The sequence below is a fragment of the Lissotriton vulgaris genome, chromosome 9 (genome assembly GCF_964263255.1).
Source record: "Lissotriton vulgaris chromosome 9, aLisVul1.2, whole genome shotgun sequence".
NCBI classification, from domain to species: domain Eukaryota; kingdom Metazoa; phylum Chordata; class Amphibia; order Caudata; family Salamandridae; genus Lissotriton; species Lissotriton vulgaris.
Genome location: NC_141697.1, coordinates 235,590,599 through 235,609,794, shown reverse-complemented (window position 1 = coordinate 235,609,794; position 19,196 = coordinate 235,590,599). Strand labels below are relative to the sequence as shown.

Below are 19,196 nucleotides of genomic sequence, written 5' to 3'. Positions count from 1 at the left end.
TAATGCTGCAAAGGTTCCCTGTTTGAAGTTTGTTTCTAGTTGGCTCAAGAAGCTAGGTTTGCTTAGGTTATGGGAAAACCCTGGCAACATTCATAAGGCAGACTGCTATCTTAAAATCATATTATTGGGCCTATGTTCACGATCGGCAAGCTATGAGTTGGACCCATGGGCATTTAACCAGGTAGTTTCTTAAGGTCAAGTCAAACTCCTACTTTGAAGTGTTTCTGGACACTATTACCCCACCCTCAGCTAAAAGCTTATACGTTCTGTTTCGTCCGGGCAGTCTTCCCATTAATGCATTTAGTTCCAAATGGAAAAAAGGTCTGATGTCTGATATTTGCCCAGCTTGCACTCTGACCCCTGAGACAGACGAGTATATTTCGTTCTTCTATACAGAGTATTGTGGCTCCTGCCGTTAATGGATACGCCAGGTATCTTCATTTTTGACTGTCAAGTTTTTAAGAAATTTTAAAAGGTTTTAAGAAATTTCAGTCATTAAGCACGTTATAAATTTAGCACCTTCTCATTATGTGCTGTCACATTGCTTTTTTAACTTTGGGCCCCTGAGGGGGCGGAGCTAGCTCGCGACCAAGATGGCCTCTTGAGCCCGGAGCTCCGCTGCGATCTTCGCCTATCCCACAATTATCCTGCTGTGTTCACGCATCATACTGGCCCACAACAACGCCTTCGTTATCAGAAGTAGTGTGGGTGCTGCTGACCTGCTTGAAACGGACATCGGGTGCATAATGTGGCAATTTGGTGGAGGAGCTGCGGCATGGCTGGCAGGCCTCTGATCTCCGGTCTGGCGCGAGTGCGGTGTCTGCCTTACGTCGCTCTGCGTGCGGCAGACCCTGGATCCTCGTGGTGCCCTGCGGTGGACGATCATCGCGCCTGGAGACGGGGTATCTCTTTCTTCGCCAAGGCGCACAGACTGACATCAGCAGGCCAAAGGTGGGGGCCCGGAGGGGTGTTGAAGAGCAAAGAAGCATAGCAGCACGAAGTTTGTGGGAGAGAGGAGCGAGTTATCTCTCCGCAGGCCAGGCGCTCACAAATCTTGCTACAAGGCCCCGGCGGCACAGTGGGGTGCCGCGATTCTGCAAATCACTCTGCCGCCGAGAGAGCCCTTCGACATTGTGGGGGCACCTTGGAGCTTGGCCTGTTCTTAGGACTTTCACCTGCATTGATCTAGTTTGGCCGGACGGGCAACACAGGAGCTGCGGCAGCTGGCGGTAGAGGACTCTCATCATTTGCCTCTTGGAAAGTGTGCCCCTGCCCCACCGTGGAGTGTGAGATCTGGTTCCCTGGCAGTTCGGTGGCAAAAAGTGTGTCCTGGGTGGCCAGGGCGCTACAAAGAGAACCCCCTTTGCGTAGAAATAAGGCTTGGTGGGTTGTTCTGGCCTCACTCCCCCACCCCTAGACGTTCTCACTCCTCCCGTAAGTAATAGTGATGGTGAGGATCGGTGGCCCCTACCGTCGTGAGGAACATAGGGGTAACAGTGGACGCCAGTGTCGTGCTTGTTGGTGGCTGGTGTTGGAAACGGCACATAAGGGACTACATTTGAACCGGTGCTCGTGGGGTGCGCTCAGCGGGGTGAAGCTGGTCCAGGACGTGTTACTCTTGGCCCTCTAGAGCGGTAGGCCCAGCTGGTGGGCAGCTGTCTTTTTGGGCGTTCAGGAGCGACGGTGGTGGAGCTGAGGAAGAAGTGCGACTGCGCAGGTGTGCTGTTGCCGCATAACACACAAAACGCAAGTTCCAGCTCCGCTGTTGAAGTTGCTGCATCTTTGGCACCATGGGTAGAGGGGACAAGACGCAATCCAAGCTCTCCTTTGGCCAGAAACGATCGAAGTCCCATGACGCCGCCACAAGCGAGGCCACTAGGACGCCATCCCCAGCGATTGAAGATTCAGACCCGGACATACGCAGTATTCTCAAATCGATGGAAAAGTCCCTGCAGAGTGGCATTACGGTATTGGGCACAAAAATGGATGCCCTCACATACAGATTGGACAGGATAGCTGACCGTCTCGACAAGCACGCGGAACGCCTTGATATGTCAGAAAGACGGCTCACTGAGGTTGAAGAAGCTCACACCACCTTAGACGCTAACAACTTTGAAAGGTTCTACACGTCTTGCAGGACAAGACGGAGAACTTGGAGGCGCGTTCCTGACGGTGTAACTTACCTATCACAGGCCTTCCGGAAACCAACCCCACAGGAAACATGGAGAAGTTTGTGGAGCAGCTGCTGGTGACACTCCTGGGAGAGGGGTCTTCTCAGCAATGTTTGTGGTGGAGAGGGCGCACCACTCCTTCGGTCCCAGATCCCCGGTGGGAGCTCCTCCACGGCCGATCATCGCAAAACTACTTAATTACCGCGACCGGGATGCAGCGCTCCGAGTGGCCAGGGAGAAGAAAATCTTGAGGTATGAGGGCTCAGAAATATCGCTGTTCCCGGACTTCACCACTTGGGCTCAGGAAGCCCGCAGACATTTTGTACTGCTGAAGAGGACTTAGGGATTGACTACGCCATGCTGTACCTGGCGAAGCTAATGGTCAATAAGCAGGGTCGGTCACACATCTTTACTGACCCTAAGGCCTTTCAACAGGTGATCAAGAATTGGTCCAGGGAACAATGCAAGAGCCCACAGAGACAGCTGCTGGATGAGGCAACGGGTGGCACGCTTGACGAACAGGACTGAGGCTGAGAGTTGCTGGCCACGAGGGCATAAGGTGATCGGGAGGGGGCTGGGGGAGGCGGGATGTGGCTTGGTATATTGCCTGGATACCTGTAATATACATTGCGGAACTGTGAGACCTGAAGGGGATTGCAGGTTTCAAGTAAAAGGCATCGGAGAGCAGTGTCGCTTTGACTACATTGGACGCCGGGTTGGTTTAGTAATACATGTAATGACTCTGTGGGACCAGGGCTGGCAGACTGGCCACCAAATAACCGAAATGGGAACTGGATAGCGAGTTTAGACGCCTGGAGAGGGGATAAAAACCACAGGTGGAATATGATTAAGAATGAATTGCCGAAAATAGTTGTTGAAGGGCTTGGTAGAGCGAATGAAGTTAAGCACTATAGGTCGATACAAGGAGCTACCTCCACCCTCGTGTGCCTTGCACTGCTGTTTTCTGCTGTGTGGGGAAAACTTGAGATGGAGGGCGGGGGAGGTGCCTTTTGGGTTTACATGTGCTCAAGTTGGGGGAGGTCTGCTGTGGGAGGGGGCTGGGGCTGAGGGGGAAGTTAGCTTTGAGGAAGGGATGTCGGGGGATGTTTTTTGTCTTTGCCTATGGTACACTATACACGAGAATGCAATGACATAGACTGCGTGATGAAGGCAGGCCACAGTGATGGCGTCACATAGCACACACGATTCTGGTGGCTCAAAAGATTGTATGCGAGCCGTATCCTGGAATGTCACGGGTCTTAACGATCACCATAAGCTCCGAAAAGTGCTCAGTTACCTGAACAGACACCACGTGGATACTGCACTGCTGCAGGAAACCCACCTGCCGCAATTGAGCCCTATGCTGCGCAGTAGGGGACTGCTAGGTAACATCAGCTCAGCGGGGTTCACATCACACGCTAGAGGGGTACTGACCTGGATTAATCCCAGAACACCATTCACTATCACGCAGTTGCATGCAGACGTTGATGGACGATATGTCATATCTAGATGTCAGGGCCGGGGCTTCGACTTGATCATAGTTAATGTGTATGGCCCCTACTATGACAATCCTGAGTTTTTTGCAACGTTAGCCACTTTACTAAACCCTATAGTAATACACGGCTTCCATGGGGTGGCGACTTCAATTTAGTGCGTAATCCAGACTTAAACAGATGAACAGGCCCTGCTAAGAAGCAGGTGGCGGCTGCGAGGCGGTTAGACAGTGTTATGGTTAGTATGGATCTGCGCAATGTGTGTCGGGCTCGCAATAGCGATAAAGGTGGCTACACACATTACTCAGCATTCCACAACTTACACATGCGCATAGATTATTGGCTTGCCTCGTCCTCGCTACTAGACCAGGTGCGCCAATGCGTAGTATTGCCCCGAACACTCTCTGACCACTCTCAGCTTATGTTGGAGCTTGCCACGCCAAAGAAAACATTGCCGCCGTTCACAAGGCGGTTCCACCCTATTCCCTGCTGAACCCTCTGTTCAAGGAGGAGCTTGCAGAAGCCATAGAACTTTTCTTTGCAACTAACATTGGTTCAGTAGATACTTTTCAGACAGTTTGGGAAACATTTAAAGTATATAATAGAGGCATTGCAATGTCCAAACACTCTGGCGTGCTCAAGGCCATTCGGAAATGGTTAGGGGACCTGGAACTAAAACGGAATGACTTGGAGCAGTGCCAGGCTGCTGGGGGGGTGCAGAATTGGAGGCTGACATCAAAACGTTGATAGAGGAGTATCACGACGCTGCTGACAGCAAAGTGAGACACATGGGTAAATATGCAACGGCTAAAACTTACAGTGAAGGAGATAGGCCGGGATCGGTATTGGCTCGAGTGATAAAGGAAAGGCGCAATAAGACGTTGATATCGCAGATCAGGTCATCGTTGGGGGCGCTACTAACGGAGGAGATGGAAATTGCCGACCGCTTTAAACAATTTTACTCGGACCTGTACACTTTCCGATTAGATGGGCCTGAGGAGCACATATTGGACTATCTCGAGCATATTAAATTACAGTTCCTCCCTAATACCCACAGGGAACTTCTAATGCACCCTATCGAGAAGGATGAAATATCGGATGCCCTGGCGGGTATGAGAACCAATAGTGCCCCGGGAACGGATGGCCTAACGGTTACCTTTTATAAGGCTTTCATAAATCTGTTGCTTCCGCATTTGGCCACCCTATTTGAGGATGTGTGTGTTACGGGGACGATGCCTCAGACGATGAGGGAGGCTCTCCTGGTAGCCATTCCTAAACCGGGGAAACCCCCAGAAGAGTGCAGCTCATACCGCCCCCTCTCGCTGCTTAATGTGGATACTAAGATATTTGCTAAGATATTAGCTAATAGACTTGCTCCTATGGCAAATATTCCTGTTGCTCCGGAGCAGGCTGGATTCATACCAAATAGGAACCTTACATATAACATTTGCACTGTGTTCTATACAATGCAACATGTGTGACAGGAAAATAAGGCAATAGCAGATTTCCTAGATATGAAAAAGCCTTTGATTCAGTGGAATGGGCATTCATGAGGCAGGTTACTAACAAGAATGGGACTGGGGACGGTCTTTTTACAGATAATAGGAGTTTTATACTACAGGCCTATGGCACGCATCCGCCTGGGGGACATGATCACTGACCCCTTCCCCATAACTAGGGGAACCAGGCAAGGTTGCCCCCTATCACCGTTACTATACGCCCTGGTGGTGGAGCCATTAGCGTGTGAACTACGGGAGTATCATGGCAATGAGGGGATTGGATTCCCGACGTACAGGATTGTGGTGTCGACCTATGCGGACGATACACTATTGTATGTGAGGGACCCTGAAAACAACTTGTCTTCAGTCATTAGGGAGGTTGTCTACTTTGGGGATCTGTCGGGGTTGAAGGTTAACTGGACAAAGTCGATAGTGTTCCCCCTTACTCCAGCAACGGTGGAATTCGAAATGGACTATCCAATGCAATGGTCTGCCGACTCAATTCGATATCTGGGAAGTAGGCTGCACACCGACTCAGAGATTGTAGTTCGGGAAAATTATGGGTCGGCCATAGACAGGCTTGAAGACAATGTAGAGTTGTGGATCCGTCTCCCTTTGTCCCTGATGGGAAGGATTTCCATTATGAAAATGGTGGTTCTGCCCAGGTTACTATTTTTATTTACAAACATACCACTAGTGTTCCCGCGCTCCTTCTTCCTGCGACTTCGTCAGTCCATGATAAAACTAGCGTGGGCTGGTAAGCAAGCGAGGGTACAGTGGAATGTCCTCACCATGCCGTATTATTTGGGGGTCTTGGGGCGCCGGATTTCAAATTATATTATAGGGTAGCGCAGGGTGCTCATGCTCACTCCTGGATACATGGTAAGGCAGAAATACCTTTCCTCCGCATAGAGAGACTGTTTGCGGAACCACTGCCTTCTACCGTCCACGATATTTGAGCCTTTGGACCACAGACCAGGCATCTTAGACTCTATTAATTCTACCAGACATGCTTGGTACAATATAATGCAGCAGCAGGATGGAGTTCTATTGTATTCCCCTGTAATGCCAATTGAGTGGATGTGATGGCTGGGGCCATTTAGAGACAGGGGAGTGGTCCATGCGTTGCGCACTCTGTCAATAGATGTGGCTGGTGATCTTTTCCAAGACGGGGTGGTTAAGACTTGGGAGCAGGTTTATTTATTTATTTTTGAAATTTGTAGAGCACACAAATGCCCAAGGGCGTCTCGGCGCTGCGGACAACGGCAGAGGTGATGAACAAATTATTAATTAAACAACCAGGTCTTTATCATCTTTCTGAAGACTAACAGAGATTGACAGGATCTAATTTCCAGCAGGAGGGAGTTCCAGAGTTTTGCCACCGTGACAACAAAGTGCCTATCGCCCCAAGAGAAAGATTTGGTATGAGGTACTGTAAGATGAAATGCATTGGAAGATCGTAGTGGCCTGTTGTGGATGTAGGTGGCTAGGCGATTTATTAAAAACTGGGAACCTATCTTGCGGTAAGCTTTATAGGCAATGCATAATCCCTTGAATTTTATTCGGTTCCTCACGACAGCCAATGGTACCTCTTGATGACATGTGAGATGGGTTTGAACTTAGGGGTTCCAGACAACATTCTGGCTGCCACATTCTGAATGGATTTCAGTTTTTGAATGACCCTGCTCTGTGCACTGGCAAACAGCCCATTGCAGGAGTCTAAAGATGACGTGACCAATGCACTGACCAAGGTTTTTCCCGCATTCAAAGGGAGAAATGGTAAAATCTTATTAATCATTCAGAGTTTATAGAAGGAGTCCGAAACCACCGAATTAGCATGAGGTGCAAAAGTCAGTCTGTCAAATATGATGCCTAGATTCCTGACCTTAGTGACTGGATTTGGTGGGGAGCCTAGAACCGGTGGCCACCAGGAGCTGGACCAGCGGGAGTAAACAACCTGCTGAGCAGGTTCCAGTATCACAGGGTACGTGGGGCCTTGCGTGACATGATAGGGGAAGATATGGCTGAGCTCCCAGAAGTGCCGGAACTGTCCTATGTGATCAAGACTAAAACCCCTCGCAAAATGATAACTGCTTTATACAACTTAGCCATTGCGCATAGGCAAAATAGATACACCGCGGCTAGACTTGCTTTGCAGAGTGACTTGCAGACCACGATTGACGATTCCATGTGGACTTACTGTCGTAAGAACACCAGGAAGATCTCACTACAAGGGCGGCATAGGTTTGTTCACTTCAAGTTCCTCAATAGGACCTATTATACACCGGAGAGACTCTGCAGGTACAGTCTCCGGGCAGAGGCGTCTTTTGAGAGATGCCATGCTCAGATGGCGGTTTTTCTGCATTTAGCTTGGCACTGCCCGGGAATATTTGCATATTGGGTGGAGGTATTCAGTGAGTTGGCGAGAGTGATGGAGACAGACCTCGTGCCTGACCCTATGTTGGCGTTGCTGGGATACTCTAAGAAATTACCTAAGGCTAGGATGGTGGATTTGGGGTTGTGCTGGATGAGGGGTCCAGTCCTGACACTCCGGCAATGGTCTCACGACATGATGTACTGTTGTACGCAGTTGGAGAATTACAGCGAACTTCTCCCACCCAGGAGCAGACCGAAAAACTTTTGGGGATTATATAATGCCTATAGGCTTCGCACAGGAGGCGAATCGGAGAAGGCAGAGGAGGGAGCGGGTGTAGCAGCGATGGGCGCTATAGGGTCCCTGAGTGGAACACAGGGGGTTCCCCAGATGGCGACTGTAGACCCCCCTTAGGGTGTAGTTGTGACTTGAGTTTTTTCACGGGATTTAGGGAGGGGGTGCAGGGTAGGAGAGGGGAGTTCGTTGGGGGAGCAGGGGGATTTTAAGGAGGGCGTGGTAAACATTCAGGACCACTGACATTTGTTGGTCACTCAAGGATAGCTGACGCACAGTATATACATTGGTAAAGAGCCTATGGGTGCTGTTTGTGGTGCGCCAGGATGTACAAACACTGGGTCGTAATTATTACCGCCGCCTGCCCGTTGTGGGTTGTTGGCTAGATGGCTGTGTACGTTATACATAGAATGTGCTTTGTCGGCCTTAGGCCGTTTATGTGTAATGTAATACCATGGCAAGATGCTGTTTATTGCTGCAATAAAAGTTTAATTTAAAAAAAAAAAGGAAATCTGGCTAAAGAGTTGGAACTTCTGGATATGCTCTGAAGCCCACTCAACCAAGGCACAGATATGTAAAAGAGTTGAATCTAGATCAAGAAACAAAGTATTTTTACTTCGATTCACGTAACATGACAATAATAAATTGTTGATTTTGCAGAGGACAGTGTAGCATTTGTTATGATGTGTACATTATGATCTCAATAGGGACTGTTACATTAGATGGAGGACAGCGAAGTGGTCCTGACATGTCAGTAACTTGGTAAATATATTTTTTCGTTCAAAATAGTAATAACAGAGCAGACAGAGAATTAGTCATTGTAACTTCTACTGCATGATAAATTATATTTTTAACAATATTTTGCGCTTTGTTTTAATGTGGAGTTTCGCAAATATGTTTGAAAAAAGATAAAAAATGTATTATCCAAAGTAAACAGATATGGTTGCAAGAAAAAAAAAACTTGGGGTCCCTATGGCTCTGTGGAATTCCTGATAATTTGCACTTTATAAACTTTACACTCCTTGGGCCTTCTTTATTGTCATTCAGTTGCACAAATTTAATTTTGTTGTTAGGTCATATATGAAGTGGTTGCATAATTTGCCATTTAATAATAATCTTACCGATGCTTACTAGGAAGTTTTACTAGATCAAAAATGTATCAACAACAAAATTACTTAAAACTGCTAGTTTTGTACTTGTTTGTGATTTATTTTATTATATTTTCTCGACTTTTTTATTGTATGCTTTGATGGTTATGGCAATAAAATAAAGTACTTTTAGACTGATTGAAACTGACATGACCAGAAAACATGCTTTGTAAAAATGGAGTGAGTTATGTTTGCATTATGTATTGAAAAATACATATTTAAGCAATTTTTTAGAAAGGTTACTCATGGAAGCAATGTAGCCTTTTACTAGAAGTTTCCCCATGTGTTACATATTCTTATAACTTTTGGAAAGTATGTGTCTCTTTTTAGCTTTATGCTCATCTTTGTAAATATTGTCCAGGCTTTCTTTAAAAATATTACCAAATGGTAATCTACAAATATTACGTTTCTACTTCATAGTATTTATGTGATGAGACCCAGCTCAATCTGATAAAAAGTAATTCTCTATTACATCTTAAGGTATGTCCATGTCTGAAGGTGGAGGCCAATTTTAAGATTTCACAGTCTTAAGTAATATAATTGAATGCACATGTTTTGTATGATAAAGTTATATTCAGGAAAAGCAATCAACTGTGAACAGTATACCAGTCAACATTACTGACTAGCGTTAAAGGACAACACATGAGAACTCATTTTGCCTTTTTTAGGATGATAGAGTCAAGGGAATCCCCTGTGTGTACTAGAATTCCCTTCCTCTAAGTTTCTTATCAATACCTATAGAGGGTTTCAATAAAACATTTGCACCTGTCTCTTCCAAACTGCCCTTATATAAGTTCTGATTTTCAGACTCCTTCATTATGCAGAATGCATGGTTAAAGATGGCTAGAAGGGTGCATGGATGTATGGATACAATTGTACTCCCCGTAATAAATACAAACAAGTTTTGGAACCCTAATGGGTTTAAAGGCATTAGGGCTTATGATAATTGATTTTACAGGAAGCATACAATCGTTCAAAAAATGAAGTACATGGACAATTTGTTGAATTTGTAATACTTGATGAAGAGAGTTAAAGAGCTAACAAATTAGGTAAAACAGTAAGTCAAAAGAGAGCTAGGCAACGAAGACATTAAAAATCCAAACTGAACCAAATTAGTAGTTGACTACTTTTTGTATTTGTTTTTAATTTAGGAAACTTCTATTGCATCTCCAGTGGTTTTGCGGGTGGATCCAAAGGGCTATTATTTGTACTGGACATATCAAAGTAAGGTAAGATAAATATGTACATGTTTAGAATGGAGAATGCTTTGTTAACTTATTCTTTATATAATTTAATTTGACAAAATATGAAAATACAAAGAAATATACTTAATCATACGTTGTACAAGAACATAAGCAATACACTTCTAAAATCTAAGAATAGACTGCAAGTTATGTGAAGGGTATTTTCCCAAGAGATGTGATATTGGACCTTTGAGAAAATTGCGTGTTTAAGCTTTTTTTGATGAAAATATTTAGAAGTTATAATGCTTGATTTTGTATTTTATTCAGTATATTTTTACAAAATAAATGCATGGATAACAGTTCATCACATTTCACTACTGCAATGTCTAAGTAATCTCCAGTACTCCATCAGAGAACAAATAGCTAGAGCGAACACAAAATGCAGGGATAGTAAAAGAAAGGTAGAAAGTGAGAGGGAAAGAAACAAATGAAAAGAGAATTTTCTCAAAATCTAGCACATTTCATAGGAAATGAAAAGACTGCATGGCCTGCTGAAGAATACACAAAAAATATCACTATATGCAACATCACAGAACGGCTTTTGGTTTGTACAGATGTCGTTACACAAACAAGGATATTGTTTACATCTCTTATGAGGAACCATTCATTGGGACAAGAAGTTCAGTATAAAAAATGTCAAGTTGTACTGGGGCCAATTCACCAAGCAGTTCCTTTGACTTCGGTTGATGCGCTACAAAGTAAAATAGTTTTACAGCTTTACAAGAAGTGATGCCACATGACCTTTGCTCATGTCATTATTTAATCTATTAGTGGTATTGAAGCCCCAATTGTAGCCCTTTCTGCATTTGTTAAATAATCTATAATGAAAACTTGAGGCCACAGGTATGTTATAAAAAACAATATATGAAAGGCAGAAACAGCAGCCCAAGATACAGTAGCAAAGAATATGTACTTGTTGTTAGAACATCCTCAGTGATATTAGTAACAGCTGAGGATTCAAGACTGTTGACTGGGGTTGCAAGTAGTATCTTCGAGGAAGCAATTCTTACCTTAGCTTTTGCTGAGCGTCACTATTGGAGAGCGCTGGTACCCAATGTAGTGCCATAAAGAGCGATCTCAAACACCCTACTTTTCCAAAGCCACTTCGATCTCTGATAATGTTATCGTTGATCACTATACTAAGTGTTTTCATCCCGGCTAGAGATTCCTCTACTGCTCTTGACACAGCTTTCCTAGATCCACTTTGAAGAGATGCACTGAACTAACATGTAATACTACTGTTGGTCTACTCCTCAGCAATTTATTTAACAACCATGTGACCGACACTCATTGACTCTACGAGTAATCACCTATTTGTAGATTTCCCATTATGTATAAAACGGGATTGAAACCACCAACAGGCTGATTTATTCCTACTTATAGACAATACATGATAATCCAATCACATATTTGAAATATATAAAGCGCAAAACACAAAAGTTATTCTGGCTTGACAGTAGGTGCTAATATTACTGGAAACTCAACTAACAGAAAAATGGCAGTCATTTCTGCCAGGATTTAGTACCTCCAAGTGCAGGGTAGACGTACATGTCTGCAACACGGGGCTATCCCCTCTAAAGGTACATACTGTTGTGCATGTCATCATGACTTTTCGTTTTGTGGTAACTTTGCTTTCTTAACTTTTGTGAGTTCTTGAGACTTCACCTTTGCACATCTAGACCTGTGGAATTACTTGCACTTCTGATCAAAGCAAGGCTTATTTTACGCTAGAAAATATGTTTTCTTACAGACTCACCAGTGAACAGTAGTGCTTTGGACGTGAAATTACTGAAAATAGTTAATACTTTTTTCAGAATACAGAATTCATAAATTGCAATCTACAATAAAATCTCCAGATGAGAATAATAAAAGACTGGTCCCAAAGAATGAAAAGATTTTCTATATTCTCCAGAGAGAGAGGCAAAATAATTTCTTTAGAAATTATGAATAGACATAATGGAACACTGTCAACATTTTATGAAAATCTGTGAAAGATCTATGTTACAGAATACTTTCAAAGGAAAAGGCATAGAATAAAATAGATAGATTGCTGATTTTTCAAGGTTTAGTAGGCGATAAAGAGGGATGTCTAGAGTACTTGAAAATAATTTATTTTCTGACTCTTTTATCCTTGTCCCATTAATTCCATGACCTAAAGAGGACCCTTCTGCCAAAACAGGCACTAATACGTATTATATATAATCCATTCCCGTCAGGGAGGTCCCATGAAGGAACCCAACCTTCCTCCTATCTTTGCTCTGTCTGCGGGCATATCCTTTGTTAAACATTGAAGTCGCCCATCTCATCCCTTTACCATTCTTATCCCTCCTTGTATCCTGTTCCTCCCACACTCCCACATTACAATTAGCTGCCAACCAGTGCCTTTTCCTGTGCGGTGTATTTAATAAATTCTGCCTTTGTAGCCAATTGAGCTACGCACATAGGGGATAATTCTCACTATGGTAAACGCGGGGCAGCAAGTACTGCAGCACAAAATACAATAAAAAGCTAGGACTAGATGAAGTCACTGAAACAGAACCCGACAGGGTCCCTCACATTATATAGTTCTGATAAGAGCCCATAGCCTTTTGGGGGTTGAAACGTCTTTGACAGTCTCAAACGAACTGTATAATCCCAACCCTTTGACTGTAAGGGTTGTTTTGAAACACTTTGTGTGTAAACCAATTTGAGGTTGTTTGTTGTTGGTGTTTGAAACCCTTGCTTCTTTGTTACGGTCTTATAAATATTTTCTGTATATGTTCCCTTTGGGTTCTGTTTTACATGAGACATGTTACATTGTGTATATGTCTTTTAACAATATATACAATGTATTATCACAACAATTTTTCTGTTTTGTATCCTTATTTGCAGGTGTTCTCTGTGTTAAGTCTTCCTTGTCTGCATTCTACTGTATATTTTTATTCATTTGATTGTGTTTTTGTTTATTGGAGTATACAAGTATTTTCCTGAAAAAAGCGTGTCGATCTAAAAGTGTCATTTTCAGAATTGTGACTTAAAATCCAACTTCACAGTAGAACTGCTTGAAAATCGGGTAGAGACACTAAACAAGATTACAGGTACCAGCAGAGCGGTGGTTTCTCTACGAATTCTAGAGCATTTTCCAGTGGTCTGTTATATTGTCGAGATTGAGCAGGTTGGATTTTTTCTGGGGGTACTCTGGTCTGCAGTTGTTCTTGGCCCCTGAAGAAGGGACTGTGGATCTCGGAATGGAGAGGACATCTATGGTCATTTGTATGGGGACCACACAGAAGAAGAAAATATTGTTGTTTTTGATAAAATCATTTGTTATATGATGAACAGTGCTCAATTGTATCTGTTTGATTACCTAATTGGACATATTTTGTTTTGTACACATTGTTAAGAAATATATATGCATAAATGCATTTAAAAAGAATGTGGAAATTGATTCTGATGTAAATTCTTCTCTGAATACAAAATATGTAATGCTATTTTGACTTACTGTATTCAGCATTGCACACAGGTTATTCCGACAATCTCAGGTCGGAATTTACTTTGTTTTTAAATCCAACTTCAAAATTGAGGGGGATTATAAATTACCATTCGTTTTAGCCCAAACTTGACTTTTCCACCTGTTCCCAATTAAAGGTTAGCACTTATTAAATGTAATAAGGTAACCAAATGTTCTCGTATGGGAGAGCTAGGCCTCACAGCTGTGAAAAACAACTTTAATAGTTTTTCACTACCAGGGCATGTAAAACTCAAAAACACATTTCCTAACGTTAAATGCACTGCAGCCTGTCCTATGGGCTGTTTAGGACCTACTTTAGGGCGGACTTCTTGAATTAAAAAGGGAGGTTAAGGCCTGGCAAAAGGTTTATTTTTCCAGGTTGAACTAGCAATTTAAAACTGCACACAGGCTGCAATGGCAGCACTTAGACATATTTGAAAAGGTTACTAAAGTGGGTGGCACAATAGGTGCTGCAGGTCAGCTAGTAGCATTAATGTACAAGCTCTGGGTCAATTTGTACCACTTTACTAGGAATGCTAATGGTAGTTAAATGTGCCAATCGGGCATAGGCCAATTTTAGAATGTTTTAAGAAGTGAGCACAAGCACTTTAGCACTGGTTAGCAGTGGAAAAGTGCACAGAGTCCTAAAGCCAACAAAAACAAATTTCGGGAAACAGGAGGTGAGTTGGCAAAAAGTTTGGGGCAAGGCCATCTGAAGGGCTATTAGGTCTTACAGGAGGTAATCCAAAAAGCAACATATCTAACTACAGAAGGCTTACAAAGAAAGAGAAGATCAAATGCACCCAATTACTTCACCTACCTACTCTGGTCAATAGATGAGAAAACAGAATCTCTATGAGATGCTTTGCCTTCTTTATCTGTACATTTCTGTGCCACTCCAGTCTCAGCAGTCTCCAAAACTGCTAAATTTATCCAGAAAGCCAACTTGAAGGAAGTAAATTATGAAATTAGCTTTCTATTGATGTTAGTCTGGAACTTGATCATGCATATTCAGAGGGTGAATAAAATTCTCGGTTCAAATGACCACATAAACCCTGCAATCACCAAAAAACCTATCAGGGCCTATGATGATTCGATGTGACCAGAGTGCTATAATAGGGAAACATTTTCATCCAAGTATCTATTAATACACCCAGCAAACCAAATCAATGTATCTGTCTATTCATTCATCCTGATAGACCCAGTGGAATCTGGCTGGCTGGGACGCATCTAAGCCAGTCAGAATCCACAGTTTCAAATAGGATGAGTACAATACACATGACCAATAACCTGTGCTTGCTCTGTGGTAGCTTGGCACAGAGCAATCAGGCTTATTCTCACGGCTCAAGTGTAATGTATTGGCCCAACATCACCCACCCAACACACTCCATATGCCACAAAAAGACTCCACACTATATGTATAAAACACTTGTCCTTATATAACACACACACACACAGTGAAATCAAAATTAGATACACATTGTATATACACTTTAGAGTTATACACAATTGTCAAAACTTCTCCACTTTACAGTTACATGCAATTGTCGAACTCTCCCATTAACAGCAAGATCCAACAGTCACAGGTCTTTGACTTCGCCTTGTGACCCAGCCCCTCTTTCATTCAACTTCATCAGTCAATGATACACGCTGCCCCAGCTAGTGTCCTGTTGACTAGACAGTCAGAGCCACCCAACACAGAAAGATGCAGTTATTTAGCAGAGGCACCTGCACAAGTGCAGGATTGCAATGCCCCCGCACCCCCCTGTAGACCAAATGTTGTGACCTAGTAAGCTGGCATGCTTCCAAGTCCGGAGAAATGCTTTCCCCTCTTGTGGGACCTGCCGTATCCCTGAGAGTCAGCTGTAGGTCCCCTTTTGTATTGCATAGGTCCCACAAGGGCACACAAAACCCTCTCGGGCCTCATCACGGTGTTCTCCACAACAAAGCACCTTGTGGCATGGGTCCAGGAAGAGGAAGCCATTGACCTCGGACAGAGGCAGCGATGTCAGGTACTGTCATCCTCCCGATCTGGAGGCCGAAGACAGTCTCAGCTTCCGGCTCAGGTTCCCCAAACACCCCTCAGACACCACACGCTCTCGAGTGCAAGCTAGCACAGGTCTCCTGGCATCTCTTGGACTCTGCAAGCTTTCCTCGTACTCCTCAAACTTCTCATGTCTCGGCACCTCAGATGGCTGCTGATCTTTACAAGCAGACTCCTATGCACAACATGTCACAGTCGCACCCAGTGCGGTTCTTATGGTCTCATGGAAACACTGAGATCCTTTGGGATCTCGTGGACAGGAGGCCAGCTCACTGTCCCTTGGAGACTACTTTGGGACCTAGGCCATAATAGTTGGTGCTTAGCTGCAGGGCAGCAACGTCCAGGCAAAATCCACCAATTGATAGTGCCCTTCCTGGAGCACGACAAGCCCCAGGCCACCACAAGTCCACAGATAGTCCAATTGAAGTCCCTCCTACCCTAATGATTCCTCGTGTCGATGTCCCAGTGTCGAACCAGCTTATTATGGTTCCAAATCCAAAAGCGTATCTGGCTGCTGAGGTCAGAGACCAAGTAGTCATACCCATGATGACCTTTGAAGATGCAATCAGTTCAAGAGGCCACTTTTGAAATGCAAAGACCCTCTCTAAATTCTGTCCTGTCTGCCAACCCTCCCCGTAAGGTTAGATCGCTATCTTTAGTGGGGCCCAGACAATTCAGCTGCCAATTCCACCCCCATGTACCCAAGGCTCCTCAGAGTCAGAGGTCTGCAGTTTCCCTTGAGCCCCTAGTTTATGGCCTTTAATCAGGAATTCCACAAATGTAGATGTCCCCCTCGCACCCAGTTGTGAATTGGAGTCAGGCTGACAGGCATACAGATCCTAAAGCATTGAAATGCCCACTTTTTCAGAAGTGTCATTTTCACACACGTAATGTTTAATCCACTCGCACTACCGGAGAGGAGCTGCCATTATGAACTCATCAATACCAAACAAGATACTATTATTATTCTGCCCATAGGAAATACTGCTCGATAGTCTTTCCCTACATTTCCCCATGCTAATCTAATGCAAGAAGCAGACGCCATTGTACCGAACACACCACCCGGTGCCATTCACTGCCCTTGCATGTAACTTACACATGAACACGCGCTCTCTCTTTCAAACACTGCACTTGTCATCAGGGAGAGCTCCGATATTGCAAGAACCTAGGTTCATAGCTTTTTAAAAGCCAAACTGAATAACAGGAAACCATGCACACATGCCTCATCAGGGCAAACCTGTGGCACAATCGATGAGCTACCTCCGTGGGTGCACAACCAGCGCTGCAGGCCCACGAAGGAGCATTTGAGATGCATGCCATGGGTATATGTCTTACCCCTTGACAAGGGACTTACAGCTCACTCGAATCAGCCAATCATTGATATGATGAGCACAGCACTTTGGCATTGAATGACAGTGTCAAAAGCGCTTAAAGTCGTACGGCTAGCATCCAGATCAGCAGAAAATTGAGTAGGAGAAAAGCAAATAGTCGAGGGAAAGCATGCTCAAAAGGGCTATTTCCAACACATTTACTTGATAATCCATCCATTCTGCCTTCCTCCATCCACTTTGCAAATTCATGCACATCCTGACACTAATTTCTCTTTCTATGTATGCAGCAGAGGACATTGCCTTAAAACATAGTTTTTGTGCAGGAATGGAGTTCTTCCTGCACAAAAATTATGCTCGCCACAACACCGAAACCCTTGGACTATGGCATAGTGGTACCTGCTTAGGCACATGGCTGCTGTAATTGTGTTTCTGCAAGAAGATTGCTTTGTAAATGTGGCACAGTTCTGCTCTCTCCAGTTCACGGAATGCAGCAAATTTGCTTGTTGCCCTGCGATGCGCCAACTCATTGTGAATATGGGCTGACATAACCGTGTCACGTTTTGGAATCACCATCATTGCAATCTTCAGTTTATATTTCTACCTGCTGATTACTTAAACTAAATGACATTGTGTTGCTCACCCAAATACCTTTTTGTTTGACACAACGTTCTTTTCTCTCGCTGCATATCAATGTGTCAATAACAACACTCAAACATTTGGCTTCTGCTATTATCACCCTGCTTAGCGCATATACACATGCTTCTCCTCTCTTCCCTTATCTAATCTCTCCATGCTAATGCTACAGACTACCTAGTGAATAAATGGGATATAGAGTGCTTACAGCTTATGCATCCCATGCTCCATGTCCTTTTACTTCCTTATGTCATTCTCACCGTTTTTGGCTGCACACTATGGCTGTCCACTTTCATCATATCAGTCCCCACTTCTGGATACTACTTGCTGTTTAGTATTTCTGTTATGATTGGTCCATATTTCCCTGTCCCTTTTCCAGAATCCTTAGCAATATTTTAGGCATAGGGAAACTGGATAACTGCAAAAGCTTTCTTCTAGTTCCAATTCCTATTCCTTCCACCTTTCCGCCACCATATGTAGCTTATCTCGCTCTATATACACCTGACCTTAAATTCTGATTGCCAACGAAATACAGCATTTACATTCCAAAAATCCTTGCCTTAACTTCCAATCCAGTTCTTTATTCGACCTGCCATTCACTCACTGGAAAACCATCCACCAGTCTAAAAGTACTGAACCGCCGTGTCTACTGATGCGAGTGGATACGCGGTCACCCAAAGGAGAGATCCTGTCCTTCCTTACAATCCATCAAAACATACAGCATAATCTTTAGAGTCTTTATTGTAAAGAAAATGGATTATCTCCGAGAGGATCTGGCAATTTAGAGTTTCAGAGTTATGATGTCACAAGAGGTGAGTTTCAGAAATGAAATGAAGAACACGCATTGGAAAAGCCAACATGTATATTGTTGGTCGCTAGCCTTTTGTGTTTGTTAAGGCTTGTTTTTTTGCTTTGGTATGGGTTTTACAAAACTTTATGTTTGGAAAAGCTGCCGGGCCCTCATCAATCTAAAAAAATATTGTCTAAAGGGAAAAGATTTTCGGGTCTGTAAAAGAACACCGTGCTTTAGTAGTTCTGGCACCCAAGGGAAGTACGCTGTGTTTGACAGTGTGATTTGGATCTTTGTGAAAGGGTAAAATGCCATCAGCAATTGTCGAACTTTCCCATTAACAGCAAGATCCAACAGTCACAGGTCTTTGACTACGCCTTGTGACCCAGCCCCTCTGTCATTCAACTTCATCAGTCAATGATACACGCTGCCCCTGCTAGTGTCCTGTTGACTAGACAGTCAGAGCCACCCAACACAAAAAGATACAGTTATTTAGCAGAGGCACCTGCACAAGTGCGGGATTGCAATGCCCCCGCACCCCCTGTAGACCAAATGTTGTGACCTAGTAAGCTGGCACACTTCCAAGTCTGGAGAAATGCTTTCCCCTGAAGTGGGAGTGTGACCTGCCGTAGCCCTGAGAGTCAGCTGTAGGTCCCACAAGGGCACACAAAACCCTCTCTGGCCT

The 19,196-nt window shown here is 44.1% G+C and overlaps 1 protein-coding gene across 1 annotated transcript in view; it reads left to right on the top strand.

Annotated features, from left to right (window-relative positions):
• The window catches only part of PLCB2 (phospholipase C beta 2), a 492,254-nt gene that overhangs the window by 127,636 nt on the left and 345,422 nt on the right, over positions 1–19,196 (top strand). The window contains exon 2 of the mRNA XM_086937381.1: positions 10,131–10,208. Coding sequence (XP_086793507.1) covers positions 10,131–10,208 — 78 coding nt within the window. The remainder of the gene's footprint in view (positions 1–10,130; positions 10,209–19,196) is intronic.